Genomic DNA, 20,929 nt, shown 5'->3' with positions numbered 1-20,929 from the left:
TCTATGACTCTATTATGGTTATTATGCATTGGACAGTTGGGGGGAAAAATTACCCACGCAATACTTTTCAGTACTGTCGTCTGTACTTTTGTACGGTGGCCTGGAAGTGCAAAACAATATAACAAATTGCGAAACACTTACATTTCAGAAAACAAATGAACAAAAGCTGAAAAACTTTTACAAAAGACGAAACACCCGGAAAGGGAACGTCCCGTTTCAAAGACATTCTTAGAAATCCCACACCCTCTCTCGGAAAGACCCGCCCTCCTTCAACATGACTGGCTCCTGCATCGCAGGAAGGGTAGGCTACGCAGATGTCCATCCCAAATATAATTTTAAAAAATAGATAAAGTTTATTATGGCACTCCGGTTTCCTCCCACATCCCAAAAACATGCATAAATTGGAGAGACTAAATTGCCCGTAGGTGTGACTGTGAGTGCAAATGGTTGTTTGTTTGTATGTGCCCTGCGATTGGCTGGCAACCAGTTCAGGGTGTACCCCGCCTCCTGCCCGTTGACAGCTGGGATAGGCTCCAGCACGCCCGCGACCCTAGTGAGGAGAAGCGGCTCAGAAAATGGATGGATGGATGGATGGTTAGGTTTAGGACTAGGGCTGGGGATAAGGCCGTTTAGGATGAGTTAAGGTTAGGATTATGACAGTTAAGGCTGGCACACACCGTGCACCGCCGCCAAACCCGACTGAACTATGGCGCAGTGTGCATCGTTTGGCAACTGTTACCTTGAGCGGCTGATCGGTTGGCCACTGGTTTTAAGATTCAAAATTATAATCTCCATTGCACTGTGTCTTCATGTCCCAGTTTACGTTCAATCAAATTGCACAGAAGCTTTCCCTCAAGTTGAAAATACCTTTCCGGGTTTGCGAGCCGTGCCGCTGCGTTGCCTCGGCTCAAGCCATATAAATAGTACGAAAAGCATCATATGTTGTTTAACATCAATGCTAAACGATGTTCATAATGTATAATGTGCCTGTTGATGAAAAAGCATAGCTTGTGACCAGAATGTATGCAAGGTAGATCCAAAAATGAATGGAGCAGGCAGCTTCCTTGCATATATCCACACTTTCCCTTTAATTCCCACCAGCATCCTCTCTCTTTAACAACCTGCTTCTTCCTTAACTCCATATATCTTTTATGGTTTAAGAAATGTGATCTAGTACAATATATTGTACATAGAGCATCAAACCCCTATACAGGCCGGCTGTTCAGGGCGTCCATATATACAATCACTATTTGGGATGGACATCTCATTACATTTGCGTAGCCTACCCTTCCCGCGATGATTTTTGGTACTTCTAAAATAGGAGTAGTTTATTTTGATTTCATCTCAGACAGTCAACAAAAAAAGCGTTGTGTGTCTGCATTGGCACCAATATTTATAACGGTAATATTATATTGTCAGGATGATGTGGCCCCATCTTTTTTGTTTCAAATAAGGTGATTAAAAATCTGTGATTTAAATCACGTAAAAAAAATGTTTTAAAAATCGTAATTAAAATGTGAGACCACTCCTTGAGCTGTCACCTTATCATGTCGGAGGGGTTTGTGTGTCCCAATGATCCTAGGAGCTAAGTTGTCTGGGGCTTTATGCCCCTTGCAGGGTCACCCATGACAAACAGGTCCTAGGTGAGGGACCAGACAAAGCACAGCTCTAAAAACCCCTATGGAACAAACAATGCAGGAAGACGTTTTCCCTTGCCCGGACGCGGGTCACCGGGGCCCTCCTCTGGAGCCAGCCCTGGAGGCGGGGCTCGAAGGTGAGCACCTGGTTGGACTCTCTTCCACTCTGGAGTTTCCCCACAGTGAGAGGCGCCAAGCAGGTGTGGTTATACTTATTGCCCCCCGGCTCGGCGCCTGTACGTTGGGGTGCACCCCAGTGGACGAGAGGGTAGCCTCCCTCCGCCTTCGGGTGGGGGGACGGGTCCTGACTCTTTGTGCCTATGCACCAAACAGCAGTTCAGAGTACCCACCCTTTTTGGAGTCCTTGGAAGAGGTGCTGGAGAGCGCTCCCGGTGGGGACTCCATCGTGAGACCTGGAAGGGCGTTATTGGGAGGAATGGCCCCCCCGATCAGAACCGGAGCGGTGTTCTGTTATTGGACTTCTGTGCTCATCACGGATTGTCCATAACGAACACCATGTTCAAGCATAAGGGTGTCCACACGTGTACTTGGAACCAGGACACCCTAGGTCGCAGTTCGATGATAGACTTTGTGGTCCTGTCATCGGACTTGTGGCCACATGCCTTGGACACTCGGGTGAAGAGAGGGGCGGAGCTGTCAACTGATCACCACCTGGTGGCGAGTTGGCTCTGATGGTGGGGAAGATGCCGGTCCGACGTGGCAGGCCCAAACATATTGTGAGGGTCTGCTGGGAACGTCTGGCAGAATCCTCTGTCACAAGGAGTTTCAACTCCCACCTCCGGCAGAACTTCATCCATGTCTCGGGGGACATTGAGTCCGAGTGGACCATGTTCCACGCCTCTATTGCCGAGGCGGCCGACCGGAGCTGTGGCCGTAAGCTAGTCGGTGATTGTCGTGGCGGCAATCCCCGAACCCGTTGGTGGACACCAACGGTGAGGGATGCCGTCAAGGTGAAGAAGGAGTCCTATCGGGCCTTTTTGGCCTGTGGGACTCCTGAGGCAGCTGATGGGTACCGGCTGGTCAAGTGGAATGCAGCTTTGGTGGTCGCTGAAGCAAAAACTCAGGCATGGGAGGAGTTCGGTGAGGCCATGGAGAAAGTCTTCCTGATGGCTTCGAGGAAATTCTGGTCCACCATCCGGCGTCTCAGGAGGGAAAAGCAGTGCACCATCAACACTGTGTATAGTGGGGATGGGGCGCTGCTGACTTCGACTCGGGACGTTGTGAGTCGGTGGTGAGAATACTTCGAAGACCTCCTCAACTCCACCGACACGCCTTCCCATGAGGAAGCAGAGTCTGGGTTCTCTGAGGCGGGCTCTCCTATCTCTAGGGTTGAGGTCACCAAGGTGGTTAAAAAGCTCCTCGGTGGCAAGGCCCCTGGGGGGGGATGAGATTCGCCCGGAGTTCCTAAAGGCTCTGGATGTTGTGGGGCTGTCCTGGCTGACACGCCTCTGCTGCGTGGACATCGGGGACAGTGCCTCTGGATTGGCAGACTGGGATGGTGGTCCCCCTTTTTAAGAAGGGGGACCGGAGGGTGTGTTCCAACTACAGGGGGATCACACTCCTCAGCCTCCCTGGTAAGGTCTATTCAGGGGTGCTGGAGAGGAGGGTCCGTCAGGAAGTCGAATCTCAGATTTAGGAGGAGCAATGTGGTTTTCGTCCTGGCCGTGGAACAGTGGACCAGCTCTACACCCTCGGCAGGGTCCTCGAGGGTGCCTGGGAGTTTGCCCAACCAGTCTACATGTGTTTTGTGGACTTGGAGAAGGCGTTTGACCGTGTCCCTCTGGGAGTCCTGTGGTGGGTGCTTCGGGAGTATGGGGTATCGAACCCCCGGATACAGGCTGTTCGGTCCCTGTACGACCGGTGTCAAGATTTGGTCCGCATTGCCGGCAGTAAGTAGGACTCGTTTCCAGTGAGGGTTGGACTCCGCGAAGGCTGCCCTTTGTCACCGATTCTGTTCATAACTTTTATGGACAGAATTTCAAGGCGCAGCTGAGGCGTAGAGTGGGTCCGGTTTGGTGGCCTCAGAAGTGCATCTCTGCTTTTTGCAGATGATGTGGTTCTGTTGGCTTCATCAAGCAGTGATCTCCAACTCTCACTGGAGCGGTTCGCAGCAGAGTGTGAAGCGGCTGGGATGGGAATCAGCACCTCCAAATCTGAGACCATGGTCCTCAGTCGGAAAAGGGTGGCGTGCCCTCTCCAGGTCAGGGATGAGATCCTGCCCCAAGTGGAGGAGTTCAAGTACCTTGGGGTCTTGTTCACGAATGAGGGAAGAATGGAACAGGAAACGGACAGGCAGATCGTGCAGCGTCTGCATTGATGCGGACTTTGTATCGGTCCGTTGTGGTAAAGAAGGAGTTAAGCCGAAAGGCAAAGCTATCAATTTACCGGTCGATCTACGTTCCTACCCTCACCTATGGTCACGAGCTGTGGGTCGTGACCGAAAGAATGAGATCACGGATACAAGCGACCGAAATTAGTTTCGTCCTCAGGGTATCCGGGTTCTCCCTTAGAGATGGGGAGAGACGTTCGGTCATCCGGGAGGGGCTCAGAGTAGAGCCGCTGCTTTTCCACATTGAGAGGAGCCAGACGAGGTGGCTCGGGCATCTGTTTAGGATGCCTCCTGGACGCCTCCCTGGTGAGGTGTTCCGGGCACGTCCCTAAAGCTACTGCCCCCGCGACCCGACCACGGATAAGCGGTAGAAAATGGATGGATGGATGAAAATGTGAGATTTTTTTTAAATAACCCATTGATTAAAACTATTTGCAGTTAGGTACATTTCCTATGTGTATCAAACTCAAGCCTAAAAATCCTTATGCACAGTCGGACTCATTGTGTGCTTATTCACAAATAAAGTGGTTTATCTTGCATCCATATTATTCCACATGGTGTCCGAGTTACTAGGACCGAGAGCAATAGATGACAACCAGAATGTCACATCAAATGATGCTAATGCTGCCATGGACGTCACAGAAATTCTACTGCAGTCCAATCTTAACTCTGTGTGTATCCAGGTTACGGTTGACAATAAGCCAGTCAGTACTCAAACATCATGGGGGAGTTGGAATATAATATGCTGTGTTTATCAAGTGCTTTGATCACTACCTCAAATCATCGCAATCATTACCTCCTCACTCACACAAAGTTTTCCCATTTCAAAGCAAACTGCAAAACACAGAAAGCAGGAAGGAAGGATGGGGAGCTGCAGAGGAGGATCTCTTCCAAACATTTTTGTTCTAGACTATGTCCAGACACTGCTGGATGAAGTAATGCAAAGGAGACAGAAATTTCCAACCTTGAAGGATGCTGGGGTTGATGCCAGCGAGAGTTCTGTGCCACGATATGTTGTTGACAAATATGACAGGGTTGACAAGATGCAGGTGGTATGTGGGAGAAAAAAAAACACACCAGGTTCAACAAAGTTCTGGTTTAATTAGGCTTTTGGATATTTAAATCCACAATAATTCTAGTTTACACTCTTCCACCCTAACCCTAACCATTGAGCAAGTATTCTGCTAACAACACATGATGGCAGAACTCTTCTGTTTTTCTTCCCAAGGATGTGATAGATTCGTGTGAATCGTCTGTATGCAATGTACCTGTAGACCCTGAATGTCAAAAAAAAGAAAGAAAAACAAGTCACTGAAATGCACTTTTTCCAGTTTCTTATTTTCAAGTGCAGTGTTGATGCTGTAACTGTGCATAATGTTTGACTGTATTACCATAATATTAAAAATACTCTTTAGGAATAAAACCTCTACCTTGTTTATTTGATGAACACTTGGGCATACTACGCTACTGTGTTTCAATGCTGGTCATTACGGCAGTACTTGGAGAGCCAAGTATTTTTTTTTACAGTGGTACTTGGTGTAGAATAGTTTCAGAACACTGGTCTACCTCCTCTTCTCTCTGAAAAACCTACTCCTTTACTAGGTCTTCATCACCGATGGGGCCATTTGTCTGGATGTACTCCCAGAAGTTGGTTTCCAGCACAAACTGATTTAGACAGTTGGCTTCAAATCCTTCACGTTCAATGACGCAACTCATTCCAACAGTCAACTTTTCTCCTACTGCTCACAACTCCTGGCAACAGACACTCGCCACCCCTGTAGGCTGTGAATGGCATTCTCCACAGGAACACCTGGAATGGAAATAATTTGTAATTAACATCAGACCATTAACATGAATGTTACTGTGTCATTTCACTTGTTCCCATTGACGGTGATTATTTTCTTGCAATTCCACCAATGATCTAACTATGGACGTTCTCCAATAATTTCCTTGTGCATAGCTGTTGGTTTTATGTATGTCACTCATGCTTTTTTTTTTTTTTTTCCCATCGACAAGTGAGTATGCTGAAGCAAGTAAATTATGGATTTATGCGATGCACAAACATACCAGTCTGTATTTCCGCGGTATTGTTGTCTCTTCGGCAGGTTGTGCCGTCACATCAATCCAGCGGCCACTCTTTTTCTGTTGTACAGCTGCGACTCAGCTGCTCGTCGTCGTCACTGTCAGGTTCCGACCTCCTGATCGGCTCAAACGTACGGTTTGACGATGCCAAGTTCAGTTGGGAGCTCCTGTATGTTAAAATCCTCCTCCTCCTCATATTCCAACACGTTGCTCGCCATTGCGTATAGAGTGTAGTGTGCTGTGTTTGGCTATTGAAAAAATGTAGTTCATTAGTTTTAGGAGACTTTTATTGGGAAATACAATATCAGAACATCAAACGTCTTTTAGTGGAGTCCTTGGTGGTCTGTCACACAGATCTGGACTTGTCTTGCGATACCAATGGGATTATGTTGGGGTGGCTTCTGCTCAGTAGGTTGAACGGGTTCGAATGCCTGCTACGACTGTCCGCATGTCGAAGTGTCCTTGGGCAAGACACTGAACCCTAATTTGCTCCCAGTGGGCCTGGCAGCGCCTCGCATGGCAGCAGTCGCCCATTGGTTTATGGATGTGTGTGTGAATGTGAGGCTTTGTAAAGCGCTTTGGGCACTGTGATGATGTAGATAAAGTGCTATTTAAGTGCAGTCCATTTACAATTTATTTTTCCTCAGATATCAAATAAACAAAATTTTTTAATGTATCTCAAGATTCAAATTAGCTTTGCTGGTTGCATTCCTTAACCAAAGAGCACTGACGTCCGTATTATTGGGAAGCTTTTATTTTGAAGGTGGCTTTCGCTGCGAGTTGGTGACCTATTACCGTAATGCCTAGTATGAACAAAATTAGGGGGGGCTGGCTTGACTGCTACTTTACGAGTGGAGGCTGGCTTGACCGCAGTCGAAAACTGCACCTACAAAGAGACACGCTTACGAAGCACAGTTTAAACTGCAAGCTATCAGTTACGCGGAGGAACATGGGAATCGAGCAGCCGCGAGAGAATTCAAGATCAACGCATCCATGGTTCGCAAGTGGAGGAAGCAGGAAAACGAGCTTCGCCAAGTGAAGAAGACAAAGCTGAGTTTCCGCAGGAAAAAAAGAAAAACAAAAGCGGAAAAACAAGTCGAGGTGGCCCAAGTTGGAAGACCAACTCGAGGAAGCAGGAAAACGAGCTTCGCCAAGTCAAGAAGACGAAGCTGAGTTTTCGCGGGAAAAAGTGAACAACAAAACGCGGAAACCAAGTTCATTAATCCATTGCTCGAGTTGGAAGACCAACTCGAGCAATGGATTAATGAACTTCAACCGCTGGACATCGGTGTAAACAGGGCGTTCAAAGTGAAGTTGCGAGCGCCGTGGGAGCGATGGATGACAGATGGCGAACACAGCTCTACTAAGACGAGGAGGTAGCGCCGGGCGAGTTATGCCACAAGTTGTCTGCTTGCATTGTTGTTCGAGCTTTCGTAAAAGCAGGCATCATTTCTGAGGAGCCGCACGGCAACAAGACTGACTCCGACAATGACGAGAGGGAACCTGGCGTGTTTGATTGAGAACTTGCCCAGCTGTTCATTTCGGATACAGAACATGAGGACTTTGATGGATTTGTGGATGAGGATTGATCAAAAAATAACGTGAGTACATTGTTAAATACTTCAATAAAGTACAACCGAACTCAGTTTTGCTCCCGCTGCCTTTTTAAAAACATTGTTTTAGCGTGCATGCATGCTACCATATGTTTTAAGCTAGCTTATGTTTTACCATGCCTGCGCCCAATAATACGGTGCGCCTCATGTATGTGTTAAATACAGAAATAGACCCCGTAACTGAGACTGCGCCTTTTAATACGGTGTGCCCCATGGTTGTGAAAATACGGTATGTGGAGGAGGGGATTTCGACGTACAGGAGCACCCAACTGAACTTGGCAACATCAAAGCGTACATGTTTGAGCCGATCAGGAGGTCGGAAACTGACAATGATGACGACGAGCAGCCAAGTAGCAGCTGTACAACAGAAAAAGAGAGTTGCCACTGGCACGATGTATGTCAAAAGCATGTATTTTTAGACACTCATGGCTTGAAATAATGCCACCCCAGGGATGCCAATATATTTTAGCACGACTATACATATATATTCATATGTTTCAGTGACACGGCACAAGCTTTTACATAGGATGCAGTATTCCTACATATTGTGTGCCCCTCGCTCGAGTTGCGTTATAACACGCCGCACACAAAGTCTTTGCCCGTATGTCTGTTGGCTTGTCATATAGGCAAAGGTACAGACGACAGTACTAAAAAGTACTGTGTGGGTCTTTTTTAACTACTCCTTAGTGCATAGTAACCATAATAGAGTCATAGGTATATACAAGGAAATGCTCACCTCTTGTCTGCGTCGCTTCGCTGGTGCATCGTGGCGGCTGCAAGATTTAGTTCTCTTGTTGGCGGTGGAGGTCCCGATGGCCGTAGGAAGAATAGTTGGCACCGCAGCTGGTTTCCGCCTCTGCCTAACTACACCTGTGTATCCAATGCTTTCTAAAAACACGGTGGTTCGAAGTGGTCGGCACAGATTTCGGAATGCTTGCTAGGCACCCATAGCTGACCACGTTTCTTCCCCTGTCGAGTGACTTTCACTATCCACTGGTCACGTATTCCTTGTTCACTCGAAAAGTCAAAAAATAATAATCTTGCCGCTGACTGAACCATTTGTACAACCAAATGCCACACAATAAACCATCGTGACATCGTTAAATCATACGACAACAAATGTACAAGGACGGGAAGAACAGCATGGAACAATAGCACACACAGCCGAATGAACAGGATGTTTGGCTTGTGTGACGTCACAGCGCCGGAAAGAGACAAAGACCGGAAGGTGCGAGATGCAAAAAGCAGAAGGCGCATTCTGCATCATATTTATCGATTTAACTGCTGTATATTTGCCATATAATCACTTCGAAATGGCAGATGTGGTTTGTAAAGGGGTTCGAGAGTTAGCAAGACAATTTTTAAAATCTTTGTCTTCTGACCTTTAAGCTAATGCTTTTTGTGTACTGTGGATAAGTCATATTACTGCGACTTGGCAGCTGCTGAAAGTAACTAAAAAGTTACTTTTTCTAACTTAGTTACTTTTGAAATAGAGTAACCAGTAAAGTAACTAAGTTACTTTTTCAAGGTAACTGTGGCAACATTGGTCAGTTTTTCCTCATCCCTACTGTTGCTGATCATTGTTCTCTGTTTGAGTAATATCACTTCATCAAGCCTTCTCTAATATTCCATACTACAAAATAAGCATGTACGATATTATTGCTGATATCAGATTGGACCGATATGGGTATTGGCCAAAATTCAAGACTGCAATATCGGTATTGGATCGGAAGAGAAAACGTTGGATCGGGACATCCCTAGACTGTATTGACATACGACGATTCGAGGAACTGCGTCGAATGAACTCTTTTGCGCAGCGGTTTAAAAATCTCATCACGAGAGAAGAAGGGACACTAAGGTACTGCCATACTTTACAGTTTTTCATATGATTGTTTTATATTTATGGCCTAGAAGTGTTTTGTCATCCAAATACAATAGTTTGTGTTATTATGACTTCCCTTAACTACTGTGTTAGCTAGCATAGGTTAATGCGGATGACAGGGCATTCCAAATTTGTTTTCGTCATAACTGAAGAAACATAACTTTGACGTGAGCACTCTTTAACACCATCGGTGTGGACCCTTTAACCTGAAATTGTACCTAAATTTGTACCTGTTTAGGTCCCCACTCTCAATAGCAGCAGTAGTGTTGTTTTTCTCAAAGAGATTATCTGACACCATCTTCAGGGCTCGCTCAGAGTGGGAAACGATCCTCTGAACAGCCTGCAGCTCCAACTCCCCCGGGTAAATGGTGGTGTGTTTGGCCATTACAACGCGGTCATCAGGTGAGTCTAGAGGCCGCACACAAGACTTACACAAAAGGACAAAAACACACTCATCATTAACTGATCACAAGGGAGAAAAAGTGAGAGGGAAGATATGTGAAGTGACCAAAAAATTATTAAAAAATGTTTTTTTAAATCAGATGAGCAAAACTTACCAGCAGAGGGGGCACCGGCCTACCCGGGCGGCTCATGAGAGGCGGGGGAGCCATCCTGTGTCTCTGTTCCCCGCAGTACATTTGCTCCTCCGCCATTCTCCTCCAGTACATGTTGTCCTCATATCGCCTGCACAAGTGGGGAGGAATGTGAGCAGAAAGTATTTCATTCACGCAGATTTCCATCTCAATATTCCCCAATCATTGACTCCTTAAGAGACACTTAGCATTTTATAGCAGGAGTGCACCTTACAACAAGTGCTGTAGGGACATCATGTTTAAAAAAAATTAAAATAAAATAATAATAATAATTTTAACCAGCATCCAGACCTCATCTCCATGTGCCAGTGCTGCTCATCGTCTTGCTGTCTCTTCAGCACCGCCTTTTGCTTCTTCAGTTTGCTCTCTTGCAGCTTTCTGGCTCGGTTACTGGGTTTGATCTCCACTGAGAGTTCGGGGTTCACTTTCCTCTGCGGAAAGAGCAATAGGACCATAAAAGACATGTAAGGAATATATTAGAAAATGCAGCTGTAACTTATCGACCTTGTACTGGAGTCTGTGCCTTCTTCCTTTTAGGTGCATGTCTTTAGCATTTGGGTCATTGAAGCTGCACTCACATAGCTTACAGTGGAAACGAATTACTTTCCCATCACCATTACACACCTAAAAAACACTGTAGGTCATTTGATGCACAAAAAAAATAGAAACCTTTTGCAAGCAAAGATTAAAGTGGTTTTCCCCGCTCACCTCCTCGACATAGTCATGCCCAACTGGATGGATGTCCCCCGGGCTTTCGAATTTGTCACACTCCTCCTGTGGCGCTTGTGGCACGGTTGTCTCTACTTTCGTTGCTTCCGCCCCAGGTGGCGCTGCTGGCTTATTGGCTGAAAAAGCAGTTAAGAGGACAACGACGCTTGTAATAATATCATGAATGCAGTGTTCAGAACTGCCAATAGTTTATAAATGCGACAAGATGCCAGCAAAGCACTACTTTGGCTAAATGAAACTCCTCAACTCACAACAGTTTCTTGGCACCAACATGCCACAAAATGGTGACAAAGAACTACCTTTGTCAAAATGAAGCTCCTACAAATTCACAAATTCGTAGTTCCTTGGAACCAAGATGCCACAAGATACCGCAGAAACTAAAAAAGCAAATAGGTCAGTTTTTTAACAAATGGCAGGTATAAAAATATGAGATAGGTGAATTTGCGAATGTCGGACCGTGAATTTGAGGGGATTAACTGTACGGCCAAAGAACACAAAAAAGACAACAGTTTCAAATAATTTAAGGAGAAATGTATGTTCAAATTGAAGTTATTGTGTACAAAAAACTGGAAGGCGTTTCAATACTATGTTACCACACGAGTAATGGGAACATTTGTTCATAATGAATGAGAAACAGCTTCACAACTTACAAGTTATTTTGGACGGAACTAGTTTCTTGATGGTTGTTAGTGTTTTAGCTGCAGACTTTACAGCTGGTTTGGATGCAGCAGTAGAAGTTGAAGTGGTCCCAACTGAGGCCACGTCGGTGGTGGAGGCCTGCTGTTTAGCAGCCGTTGATGTTTTGACGACTGGTGCAGAATTCACCAACACGGGCTCAATGGAGGGAATAGGCTTGCCTAGCTTGGTGTGCAGTTTCACCACCTTTACAAAGTCACAAGAAGAAACAGATATAATTAGTTGATCTGTATTTCCTCCTCAAATCCATGTACGGTATCTGGCTCGAGGATATAGCAGCACAGACGGAAGATACTGTGACTACAACAATGGTGAAGCATGTTGGTTGACTTTATGCTGATCTGAAATAACAACAACTACTCAAACAAAGAATTGCAGAGCTGCGCTAACCTTCTGGTGTTTGGAGCCACGGATGTGCGCGGCGTAGGCATCGACTCCAGTGCAGGACACATCACACAACTCACATCGTAACTGGGTCTGAACACCTCTGGGCCCATTGCAGGTCCCCGTCTGACCGCCAGTCTTCAGAGCAGCTTCCTTTTTCTTATGCTTCTGGCCTTGTAGGTGCTCCCAATATGTCTGATTCAATAACATAAAAAAAAAAAAAAAAGCACACAATTATCAACACATTTTTTTAAAAATGCACACAGTAAACTCCTGTTGGGGGACACATTCAAGATCCACCAACACTAGGTGAAAGTCCACTATTTAAATTCAAAAGCGTTAGGTTTTATTTAATTTTTTTTATTCAGGATACTGTAATATGTCGGAACATAAAGCATTGCGGGTTTCTAACTACCAGTAAAGTAGCCTCAAATGTCTGTCATGAAGTGGGAGCCATAGACTAAATAAAGTGTGCTGTTATGTTCAATAAACAGTTAAATAACTCTTTCTGAAATGTCTCTGCTATGTGGACGCACAAATTGACGCAATACTAAGCGAGGCTGTGATGTCATGTACGAGCCCGCTGCAGGTCCATGGCGTCCGGAAGCCTGTTAGCTCAAATGCTAGCTGGTGGCTACCACCTCTCGTTCCGGTATAGAAAAGCGGCTCGGTGGAATGATTTTTAAAAAAAAATCCATTCAAATTTGGCAGAATTGTTAAAAACACTCTTCTCTGTGGTGTGTACAATTTTTGACATTTCTATTTTCACTTTACTGGGACTTTAAGAGGTGGGACCTGACGTGTTGGTGTGTAACGTTGGCGAGGAGCAGGGAGGTCTGCCAGTTGGGTCAAGCTACGGCAAATCTGTGTGAGAGGATCTGGGAGAGAGCACGGCCGGCAGCATATCCTCCATGAGTGTCTTCATTGTGTTCGGGTTTTACTGCTCCCCCAGTGGGGCTCTCCTTTCCCACATCCAAGCACATTAGAGAATGCCGCTTTGTAGCATGGATTTCCGTGAAAGACAAGTTAAAAGGTTCCACAAAAAACATGCGATGATGTAAACAGCGATATTTCAGAGCAACACTGTATATTGTAGAATGTTTAGAGACCCCTAAAACACCTAAATGCACTAAAATAAAACCTTCTTCAGACCCCTCTCTCACTGGCAGAGAAGAGACCCAGGAGACCAAAAAACAGCTTGCACTCACACCAGGAATATATTGATGCTAATGTTGATTGGTTGCCTACAGAGAGGAAACATTGGTTTAAATGACTAATATATTAATGCAGACACACTGGCTAAATAACAGCTCACAATTGAGACGAAACCATTTAAACGTTTAACGTATGGGTAATTAATCTCACATCTCTCTCAACTCCAAAATGGCGACATGTCCTGAAGTTTCGTTGGCGCCCGTCCGTACTCAGTCCCCGGACACCAGCACAGTCCTCTATAACGAGGAAAACACTTTATCGACTATAAAGTCCACAAAGTTTTGTAACGATTGATCAAAGTTTTGTGACATTAAGCAACATTAAGCTTTTTCCATATACTGTAGTGAGTGTATGGAGTGGAAAAAGCTTTAACGGCATTAAAATAAAAAATATTGGGGCGATCATTTTGATATTTTAAGAAGTTGAAGTGGGCATTGATAGAAATGTCCACGTAAATTTTTGTGACCACTGATCACAGTTTTGTGACATTAAGTAATGTTAAGCTTTTCCTATATAGTGTGCATATGGAGAGGAAAACGCTTAGCACCCATATCATCCAAAATATTGGGGCTAATGTTCTGATATTTTCAGGGGTTGAAGTGGCCATTAGTACAGATGTCCACATAAATTTTGTTGCCGATTGATTGCAGTTTTGTGACATTAAGCTATGTTAAGCTTTTTCTCTATAGTGAGCACATAGGTCGCCAAGATTTTACCACGACTCCCTGGCGACACGGCTCATCTCCAGGAGAATCCAGGAGACATTGCGGAGACATCTTGTCACCAGCGGCGATTCAAATAACCATTAGGTCACCAACTAGTCTCCAGGCCAGTGAGATAAGAGTCTTAACGAAGATGTGGCATTTGATCAGCTCACCTGAGGACCTGCACAGCTTATCCTACAAATGTCACAGTAATGAAGCTGGGGCTGCTTGGCGGGCCCTTTAGGCTTCTGCAGCTTGTTCTGGTGAAATGCAGGTTTTTTGTAGGTGCTTCCCACCGAGCTCGTCACCATGTTGCTGCCTGGATTGCTCCAAGAAGCGCTTGTCAGTTGCTTGGAAGCCAGCGGTTGTTGGGGCTGATGGGATGGGGGCTGTTGCTTTTGAGGTTGGGACAAAGTCTGCGGGGCTGACTGGTAATAGGAGGGGGCGGATGTGCAGGTGTAGCCAGTTGAATCATAGTTAGAGTAGTTGTGGCCTGAGGGGAAAGCAAGAAGGACAAGAATGAATTTCAACAGGCACTAAGATGAACTTTTACTGCACCAAAAGTTCAAACATGGAGAAATCAGAATCATCTTTATTTGCCATGTCCAAAAAACACACAAGGAATTTGTCTCCGGTAGTTGGAGCCGCTCTAGTACGCCAACACACAGTCAATTGACAGAGAACACTTTGAGACATAAAGACATTGACAAAAAACAGTCAGGCTGGGGGGGGATCCCCCGTGGCCCCACAGAACATTTGTTTGATTTTAACATAAATAAAGCAATCTGGAAGAGTCTGAAGAGTACACAAAAAATAATAATAATAAGTAAAATTTCTTCATGCAGAAAAACATTTATTTACACCACTAAAGTACATGATGATGTACAAATCCATCCATCTATTTTCTTTACCGCTTATCCTCACAAGGGTCACGGGCCGCTGGAGCCTATCCCAGCTATCTTTGAGTGGAAGGTGGGATACTCCCTGAACCGGACGCCAGCCAATCGCAAGGCACACAGAAACAAACAACCATTCGCACATTCACACCTACGGGCAATTGAGAGTCTTCAAGCAACCCACCACGCGTGATTTTGGGATGTGGGAGGAAAACGGAGTGCCTGAAGAAAACCTACCCAGGCACGGAGAGAACATGCAAACTCCACACAGGCGGGGCCAGGATTTGAACCCCGCTCCCCAGAACTGTGAGGCGGATGTGCTAACCAGTCGTCCCACATGCCGTGATGTACAAATTTAAGATTACAATTAAATTTGCCTCATTTCTTTGCTTTTTTGCTCCAACTTGAGCCAGGCCCATTCTCCACCTGGACCTAATGCCTGCTTCAAGCTGTGCCACATGAATAGTAGGCTTTTTGGGGATAATCACCGATCAAAGAGTTTTAAGAAAATGATAACCGATCCGATCACAAGATGGAGGAATGTGTCTATTTAAATGACCTGTTCATTTACTGTATATACTTGCGTACTTAAATGCTCAAAAAATTAAATTTACAATAAATGTATATTTGTTCCTGACAGAGAGAACAAATGAATGGTCTTCTATTAGATGGCAGGAAGTAAATACAGTAATTAATGTATCCACTTTTTGTGACATTGGTGTGCCGTGAGATTTTTCAATTGTAAAATATGTTCCTTGCCTCCATAAAGGTTGGAAATCACTGCTCTAGTCAGATCGTGTATTCTAATCAGTCAGGTCAAACCAACATTACATGAGCGAAATAATGGGTGCTAACTTACTGTAATTAAATTACTTTATTTTTAATTATAAATTACTTATCCCACACCAAAACTTTAGAGCATGATTCGAAAGAACGGCGGCATGTTTACATCCAACCGTTCGCGCTACCGCTAGCTTGCTAAGCTACATAACATTTTATTGTCTGCTTGTGGGCCGTATCTTATTAAAAGTACGTGAACATAACTGCAGCAAGCCTTAAACGAAAATCCTCTCCTGTCCTGAGCACCGGTGACCACCAGCACACATTTTTCCCCATTTTGTCCTTATAATACCGTCGGCTCACTCCACTCTTGTTGTTGTCGCCACGGTAACGAGTGTATCCGGTCGCATTTGAGTTAACAAGATAAAGCCCAATGATCGTAAAAAACGGGATGCGGTGGTATTGGAATACAAGATTTTATTGCGGTTGTCTGACTTAGTGCACTCGTGAAAGAGCAAATTTGTCCTGTAGTGTGATCTGGGCATTACGTGTTGTCTGTCTCAGACGTGTTGTCTGTTTCACACCGCCGACATGTTTTTTTTATTTTATTTTTAATAACTTTATTTTCTGTCATATATTTCCAATACTACATTAAAAGACACACGACAAGGCTAAAAATAAACTAGCTTTTGGATTCAAATATACTGTGCACGCGGCAACGCGGAGTAAATGTCTTTTGCGGAATTGATCGGATCTGCGAATTCACACACAGATAAGAAAGCCTTTTAACCATGCCTGTTGAGCGTCATCTCTTACCTGAGAAAGTGGCCGCCGACGGAGTAGAGTTGAAGGTGGAGCGGAGGTTGTAGGACGAAATGGACGATTGCGGTTGCTGTGCACTGCTGGACACCGGATAGATGTAGTTGGTGGACACCGAGCTGCTTGGGGTCAGCGTTGTTACCTGCCTCTGGATAGGAGGCGGGTGGCTGTACACAGTGGTTGGAGCCGGAGTGTAAGCGCTCTTCATGCTGACTGAAAGAGCAAAGGGGGCAGTGAGAAAGACAATAGGATATCTGATATGCCAGGCAGATCATCCGGGACTTCCTGTCAAGAGTTTTTGACGGGTTGAGCATTTAAATGAACACAGTGTATCAAAGTCATCCCGACTACTGATGAGGCTAAAGGAGGAGCTAGCTAGCATAGCCACTACAGACGCACCGTAAGATAATATTGCACTATCCCATCACCGATCACCCACTGCTTTATTAATTAAACACTATTACCAGTACTAGCTGCTAAACCTTTCACTGGGAATTAAAAAAGAAAATTCTGCGGTCGTGACATCACATATTGTCATCGTCATAGATAACTAGTAACTGTATCGGAATACATATCTAAACTAATCCTCCCAACCCTGAGTATGAGGAATATGTAAAACTTTGCGATTCCACAAGCACAACTACCGCTGAAGAAATGCTAAATAAAACGCACTCAGAAAACCCTCGCAGAGTCATTTAGCAAACACATACCATATGACAAAGCAAGTAAAGAGATATAGAATGCAATCAACTACATTTCTTTCTGCAGTGTTCTAGCTAAATTTGTATGCCAGCAGTGTCTGCTATAGTGACAAACAAAAATCTATTTGGTTTAAAATATTTTATTAGGTTTACATCTTGATCTCATCACAATTGTTTTTGTTTTGTTACAAAAACTTGACTAAAATACTATTACGCAAATCTGATTTGGCATATTCTCCTGACATAACTTGACCTTGAAGTTATTGTTAAATATTGCAATACAATATTCCTGTGCAATGTTTTGCATTAGATGTACAACCCCAATTCCAATCAAGTTGGGACGTTGTGTTAAACATAAATAAAAAGAGAATACAATGATTTTCAAATCATGTTCAACCTATATTTAATTGAATACACTACAAAGACAAGATATTTAATGTTCAAACTGATAAACTTGATTGTTTTTCGCAAATAATCATTAACTTAGAATTTTATGGCTGCAACCCGCACTCTTTTACGACAAAGCCACACTGTTTAACACATGCAGAATGTGGTTTGGCATTGTCTTTCTGAAATAAGCAGGGGCGTCCATGAAAAAGACGTTGCTTGGATGGCACCATATGTTTCTCCAAAATTTGTATGTACCTTTCAGCATTAATGGTGCCTTCACAGATGTGTAAGTTACCCATGCCATTAGCACTAACACAAACCCATACCATGACAGATGCTGGCTTTTGAACTTTGCGTCCATAACAGTCCGGATGGTTCTTTTCTTCTCTCTCTTGCCCGGAGGATACGACGTCCACAATTTCCAAAAACAATTTGAAATGTGGACTCGTCGCACCACAAAACACTTTTCCACTTTCCATCAGTCCATCTTAGATGAGCTCGGGCCCAGAGAAGCCGGCGGCGTTTCTGGGTGTTGTTGATGAATGGCTTTTGCTTTGCATAGTAGCGTTTTAAGTTTCATTTACGGATGTAGCGCCGAACTGTATTTATTGACATTGGTTTCCTGAAGTGTTCCTGAGCCCATGTGGTGATATAGTTCACACATTGACGTCAGTTTTTGATGCAGTGCCGCCTGAGGGATCGAAGGTCAGGGGCATTCAATGTTGGTTTTCGGCCTTGCCGTTTACATGCAGTGATTTCTCCGGATTCTCTGAACCTTTTGATGATATTATGGACTGTAGATGATGAAATTCCTAACTTGTCCTTTAACTGTTCGACTATTTACTCACGCACTTGTTCACAAAGAGGTGAACCTCGCCCCATCTTTGCTTGTGAATGACTGAGCAATTCAGGGAAGCTCCTTTTATACCCAATCATGGCACCCACCTGTTCCCAATTAGCCTGTTCAGCTGTGGGATGTTCCAAACAGGTGTTTGATGAGCATTCCTCAACTTTCTCAGTCTTTTTTGCCACCTGTCCCAGGTGGAACGTGTTGCAACCATAAAATTCACAAGTTAATGATTATTTGCTGAAAACAATCAAGTTTGTCAGTTTGCACATTAAATGTCTTGTCTTTGTAGTGTATTCAATTAAATATAGGTTGAACATGATTTGAAAATTATTGTATTCTGTTTTTATTTATGTTTAACACAACGTCCCAACTTCATTGGAATTGGGGTTGTATGAAGAAGCACTTTACTAATAAACAAGAGCTGTTGTTCTGAAAGGCTATGTCTATCAAATGTCCTGGGAAGTAAGTAGAGATTTACACCATTTTCTTTTGATAACATCAAATTATTTTTACTGTAAAAAAGTAATAAAAATGAATGAATGAACGAATGAATTAATTAATGAATTAATGAATAAATAAAATACATACAAATATTACGATTTTTCTTTTTTGCCCATATCGCCCACCCCTATTGGAAATGCTAAATAAGCGTATTGAAGTACGGAAATGTCTCACCAGTCTGGTAGTAATTGTCAGTGGTACTCATCTGGGCTGGAGCAATACTTGTCTGGTAGTACTGTTTATTGTCATAGCTGTAGTTGTCCTGCTACAAATAACATGAATATCAGTGCAACATATTTAAACCGTATGGGTTTTGTATAACTTTTCCATGATCAAATTGAAGTACAGGGTGGTCGCAAATAAATTACATCTTTTGATTGTATCCGAGTAACTACAGATCCTAGCCAAATTAAATTAAACAGGCTTCATGATGAAAATATAATAAAATACACATTGATCAAAATTCCAACCAAATATTCAAATGGATAAAGTTGATAACAGATACCACAATGCTTCACAAATGTGCAATATGCACGCCCCCCCCCCCCCCGGCCCTTGGCTGAAGTCAGCTGGGATGGCCCGTGACCCTAAGGATAAGCAATCGAAAATGGCTGGATGGATGACAAAATCTTATTTCCATTGCAAGTGGATAGCATTCTTTAGTGACAGACCCCAAAAAAAAAAAAAAATTAAAAAATAAGCAACAAACTATCTTTTAATCTGAGCGAGAATTGGCTATAATATTAGACTACAAAATGATGTCAGATGTTTTGGAACACCCTGTACTTATCTCGCTATAAACAGAAAAGATCGGTTTCATAATAGAGGTACTTGCGTAATAAATAGTTATAATTTAAGACTTTATAGTTTTCCATACAAATCAAAAAGTATATTTGGGAATCTTGTGACAAGGATTAAAAGGTCAATTTCGGAGATTTTAACTTGTGAATTACAGTGGGTACAGAAAGTATTACAACACCCTTAAAATTTTCACTCGTTATATTGCAGCCATTTGCTAAAGTCATTTAAGTTTTTTTTCCTTATTAATGTACACACAGCACCACATATTGACAGAAAAAAACGGAATTGTGGAAATTTTTGCAGATTTATTAAAAAAGAAAATCTGAAATATCACACAGTCATAAGTATTCAGACCCTTTGCTCAGTATTTAGTAGAAGCACCCTTTTGAGCTAATGAGTCTTTTTGGGAATTATGTTTTAAGTTTTTCACACCTGGATTTTGGGATCCTCTGCCATTCCTCCTTGCAGATCCTCTCCAGGTTGGATGGTGAACGTTGGTGGAGAGCCATTTTCAGGTCTCTCTGGAGATGCTCAATTGGGTTGAAGTCAGGGCTTTGGCTGGGCCATACAAGAACAGTCACTGAGTTGTTCTGACGCCACTTCTTCGTTATTTTAGCTGTGTGCTTAGGGTCATTGTCTTGTTGGAAGGTGACCCTTCGGCCCAGTCTGAGGTCCTGAGCACTCTGGAGAAGGTTTTCGTCCAGGATATCCCTGTACTTGGCCACATTCATCTTTCCTTCGATTGCAACAGTCGTCCTGTCCCTGCAGCTGAAAAACTCCTCCACAGCATGCTGCTGCCACAACCATGCTTCACTGTTGGGACTGTATTGGACAGAGATGAGCAGTGCCTGGTTTTCTCCACACATACCGCTTAGAATTAAGGCCAAAAAAGTTCTATCTTAGTCTCTACAGACCAGAGAATCTTATTTCTCACCATCTTTGAGTCCTTCAGGTGTTTTATTAGCAAACTCCGTGTGGGCTTTCATGTGTCTTGCACTGAGGAGAGGCTTCCGTCGAGCCACTCTGCCATAAAGCCCCGACTGGTGGAGGGTTGCATTGATGGTTGACTTTCTAGAAATTTCTCCCATCTTCATCTCTGGAGCTCAGCCACACTGATCTTTAAGTTCTTCTTTACCTCTATACCCGATTGCTCAGTTTGGCCGGACGGCCAGCTCTAGGAAGGGTTCTGGTCATCCCAAACGTCTTCCATTTAAGGATTATGGAGGCCACTGTGCTCTTAGGAACCTTAAGTGCAGCAGAATTTTTTGTAACCTTGGCCAGATCTGTGCCTTGCCACAATTCTGTC

The 20,929-nt window shown here is 44.0% G+C and overlaps 1 protein-coding gene and 1 long non-coding RNA gene across 4 annotated transcripts in view; both read right to left on the bottom strand.

Annotated features, from left to right (window-relative positions):
* Positions 1–20,929, bottom strand: part of zfr2 (zinc finger RNA binding protein 2) — a 35,332-nt gene that overhangs the window by 12,346 nt on the left and 2,057 nt on the right. Inside the window, exons 3-12 of one of the 3 annotated variants that reach the window (XM_061778855.1) lie at positions 18,997–19,087; positions 16,378–16,593; positions 14,059–14,378; positions 11,973–12,161; positions 11,537–11,768; positions 10,866–11,002; positions 10,662–10,781; positions 10,449–10,588; positions 10,122–10,248; positions 9,795–9,991 (exon numbers count right to left, since the gene is read on the bottom strand). In XM_061778855.1, coding sequence (XP_061634839.1) covers positions 9,795–9,991; positions 10,122–10,248; positions 10,449–10,588; positions 10,662–10,781; positions 10,866–11,002; positions 11,537–11,768; positions 11,973–12,161; positions 14,059–14,378; positions 16,378–16,593; positions 18,997–19,087 — 1,769 coding nt within the window. The remainder of the gene's footprint in view (positions 1–9,794; positions 9,992–10,121; positions 10,249–10,448; positions 10,589–10,661; positions 10,782–10,865; positions 11,003–11,536; positions 11,769–11,972; positions 12,162–14,058; positions 14,379–16,377; positions 16,594–18,996; positions 19,088–20,929) is intronic. The other 2 variants (XM_061778856.1, XM_061778857.1) reach the window with 2 other exon arrangements.
* LOC133480590 (uncharacterized) lies at positions 5,069–9,788 on the bottom strand. Its single transcript, XR_009789319.1, has 3 exons — positions 8,419–9,788; positions 5,418–6,317; positions 5,069–5,264 (listed from the first exon to the last, which is right to left on the bottom strand). It is a non-coding gene; the product is annotated as an uncharacterized LOC133480590 (long non-coding RNA).

The sequence above is a fragment of the Phyllopteryx taeniolatus genome, chromosome 7, assembly GCF_024500385.1.
Source record: "Phyllopteryx taeniolatus isolate TA_2022b chromosome 7, UOR_Ptae_1.2, whole genome shotgun sequence".
Lineage (NCBI taxonomy): Eukaryota > Metazoa > Chordata > Actinopteri > Syngnathiformes > Syngnathidae > Phyllopteryx > Phyllopteryx taeniolatus.
This window is presented reverse-complemented; position numbering and strand designations above follow the sequence as displayed.